Consider the following 3,377-nt stretch of genomic DNA (forward strand, 5'->3'; position numbering starts at 1 on the left):
CTTTGCAAGCAGAGAAACACACAGGTACAAAGGTCCATACGGTGTAGTGTTCTTTCCGTGGATGAACTAGCAAAATCCTAAACTGAGAACTGTCTATCTATGGTGAGGCTGGCCACCAGCATATCTGTACTAAGTGCCAAGAGGGTCTTTTCTTCTCAGAGGACTGACTGAAGCCTGTAGGTTGGGACAGCTCTGTGGCTCTTAGGTGCTCCAGTTTGTCTCCACTCATTTTAGAGTGAGTCTCTCTCCAATCCTGGACTTCGGTCTCCTTTTAACCAGTTGGATTAGGATTAAAGCCAACAGTACAATGTAAAATGATGGCGTGATCCCCAGCTCCAGTGTCACCTAAGCCCTGTGAACTTGGCCAAGTCACTTTTTGTCTTTGTGACTTATTTTCCCATTTCATAAATAAACAGACCAGGTGACTTCAATTCTAGAGCCATTTCTTTATTTTTTTTTTTTAAGTCTATGGACTTGTGCCCAAGTGTAGGTATGTGTACCACAAGTGTGTAAGAGCACAAAGGGGTGAGATGAGGGCATCTGATGCCATGGAACTGGGGTTACAGGTGGCTATGAGCAGCCTTGTGGGTACTGGGCACTGGATCTGGGTCTTCTACAAGAGCAGCGGGCACCCTTAACTACTGAAGCCTTTCTCCTGCCTCCAAGGGTGATGGGCAGGAAGGGATTTCAAATAGGAGGAATGGAACATCTTGCAGTTACTGTCCACACAAGTCACTAACTAGCTAAGGCCCCTCCCACAAGAATCAGCTTCAACTGGCAGGTGACTGAGAGTGACCACCGAGTTCAGCCGGGCGAGCTGTTAACAGGATGTCCCACCTGGCTGTATCTGCACTCAGCCCCTGAACCAGGGCTTCAGCCTATCTTTGGGGTTCTCCTCTGTCTGTCCACACCTCCAGGTCCTCGGTGTTGGTTCAGATTTGTAGTGAGCCCCAAAGCACACTGTAACTCTCCTGCCAGGGGTCGGAGACTGCGCTGCTTTATTCCCAGTTGGACAAGGCTCTAAGCAGTGGGAATGACAGCAGACAGAGCAGGAGCCAGCTTTGGGGGCAGCTCGGGGCTGGGGATTTGGAGGACTGGTTCTTCCTTCTGTCTTTCTTCTTGTCAGAGATGCTGTGACTTCTAAAATCCAGGGGCTTCCCCTCTGTCTGGGCTATTTTCTCAATCCACGGGGTATAGTTTGCCAATACAGTGTATATCCCCGGGAGGCCTTTTTGTCCACAGCTCTTGCCCCAGCTGATGATGCCCACCTGGTACCACCTACTTCCAGGATCTGTGGTGCAGACGAGCGGTCCCCCACTGTCGCCCTGTGGAGACAGAGAACACAGCTCAATATTAAGTCCATTTTAAATTGCCCATAGAGGCTGGGCACAGCTCATTCACGAGGAGGTATCCATTGACTTGCCCTACTCCAGGCTACTCAGATAAATCTTGTTACCACTGACCAAGGTGGCTGCCCCCATCCTGGCCCCACGGGGAAGTGTGCGGCTAACGGGTAGCTTGTGGAGTAATAGGTACAAGGCACAAGGCCGGCAGTGTGCAGGATCAGAGAGAGAGCGCAGAAGACAGGCAGAAGGAAAAGTGAACCAGGGAGTGTGGGAGAGAGGACTCAGTCAGGACCCACTTAAACTCCCAGAATCGACGTTTAAAAGCCTGGGTCTGGGGGCCTAAATTTGCAATCCCAGTGCCAGAGAGGCATAGACAGATGGAAGGCATGGTGGATTCCTGATGACTTAGTGTCCCTGAAGACCTGAGGTCTTCTGGAGGTGTGCTGCAGGCTGACTCGGGGGGCAGGGGGCTGACAGTACAAGGGCTACTGTATGTATGGCCTTCACACAAGACTTGGAATCCCTTCAGAATCCCGTGGCTCAAGACTGGCTTGTCCTTCAGACTCTTTGTCTCTCTGTCTCTGTCTGTTTGTCTCTGTCTCTCTCTCTCATGTGTGTGTGTGTGTGTGTGTGTGTGTGTGTGTGTGTGTGTGTGTGCGCGCGCGCGCGCGTGCCCATATGCGTGNCTCTGTCTCTCTCTCTCATGTGTGTGTGTGTGTGTGTGTGTGTGTGTGTGTGTGTGTGTGTGTGCGCGCGCGCGCGCGTGCCCATATGAATGCTCCCAAGTGTATACGTGGGTTCTAATGCATACAGAGGCCAGAGAACAACTTCAGTCCTAAAGCCTCAGTCATTGCGTCTACTATTGATCGTTTTGTTTTGGTTTCAGTTTGCTTGCTTACTTTTGTTTTGTGAGACTGTGTCTCTCACTAGCCTGAACTTGACCAGTAGGTCGGCTGGCCCTAGAGCCCCAAGGAGTCTCTCTCTGCTATGCAAGTGCATGCTACCACATCTGGCTTTTTTTTTTTTTTTTTTAAACATGCATTTGGGAGACCAAACCTAGGTCCTCACTCTCGCGCAGCAAGCGCTTTACTGACTGACCCCTTCCTGGGGCTTACACTTTAGAATCTTCATCTAGTCCCAGGGGGCAGAGGAGATATTCTTGCAAGGGAAGCACATAGGGGCTACACTGTGGTTGAGGGAGGGCCCTCATTACCTGGCAGGCATCGTAGCTCTCGTTACCATATGAGGCACACAGCATGTTTGTGGTGAGGCTGGGAAACATCCGTAAGCATTCCTCCCACTCTATGATACGCATGGGCACCTTCATCAGATCCATTGACATAGATTCCTTGTCAGCTGGTACAGAGAGAACGCACATTAGACAAGCTACCAGGTGGGCAGTCTCTCTGTAGATAATGAAGCATGACGTTGGCCTGGAGACTGCCTCAGACCCTCCTTCAAAGCCCCAAACCACTCTCCTTCGTATTCACCACAGACTTGGTTTCCACAGCCCAGCCCTTGCCTGAGCCATCAATCATCACTTAAGCTTTTCTGATTAACCCCGCCTCCCGCAAGTGCTCCGCCTCCCGCATGTGCTCCGCCTCCCACAAGTGCTCCTCTTATTCAGAGCCTGTCTTCTTCCAGATTGACGTCACCAAGCTCCAGGATTTGACTTCCCCGGGGAAGCACACGGGTGAGGATTTCCCAGCTCCTCCCATTACTATTGTTTATTATGTGAGCACAGCCCTCCACACCTAGTCCCATCCCTGCTTCTGGGTCACGGAAAGCCCATTTGTAGCATAGTTAAAAAAAAAAAATCATTTGGTTTTCCAGCATTGATAGATTGGCTGTATTATCTTTTTAAAAAGATTTCAAACAGCCGGGCGTGGTGGCACACACCTTTTATCCCAGCACTTAGGAGGCAGAGGCAGGTGAATTTCTGAGTTCGAGGCCAGCCTGGTCTACAGAGTGAGTTCCAGGACAGCCAGGGCTACACAGAGAAACCCTGTCTCGAAAAACCAAAAAAAAAAA

The 3,377-nt window shown here is 50.6% G+C and overlaps 1 protein-coding gene across 1 annotated transcript in view; it reads right to left on the reverse strand.

Moving 5' to 3' along the window:
• Nucleotides 1-978: 978 nt before the first annotated feature.
• Nucleotides 979-3,377, reverse strand: part of Prss55 (serine protease 55) — a 10,897-nt gene continuing 8,498 nt past the window's right edge. The window contains exons 4-5 of the mRNA XM_021204116.2: nt 2,560-2,702; nt 979-1,325 (exon numbers count right to left, since the gene is read on the reverse strand). Of these exons, the coding sequence (XP_021059775.1) occupies nt 999-1,325; nt 2,560-2,702 (470 nt within the window). The 3' untranslated portion in view covers nt 979-998. The remainder of the gene's footprint in view (nt 1,326-2,559; nt 2,703-3,377) is intronic.

The sequence above is a fragment of the Mus pahari genome, chromosome 8, assembly GCF_900095145.1.
Source record: "Mus pahari chromosome 8, PAHARI_EIJ_v1.1, whole genome shotgun sequence".
Classification (NCBI taxonomy): domain Eukaryota; kingdom Metazoa; phylum Chordata; class Mammalia; order Rodentia; family Muridae; genus Mus; species Mus pahari.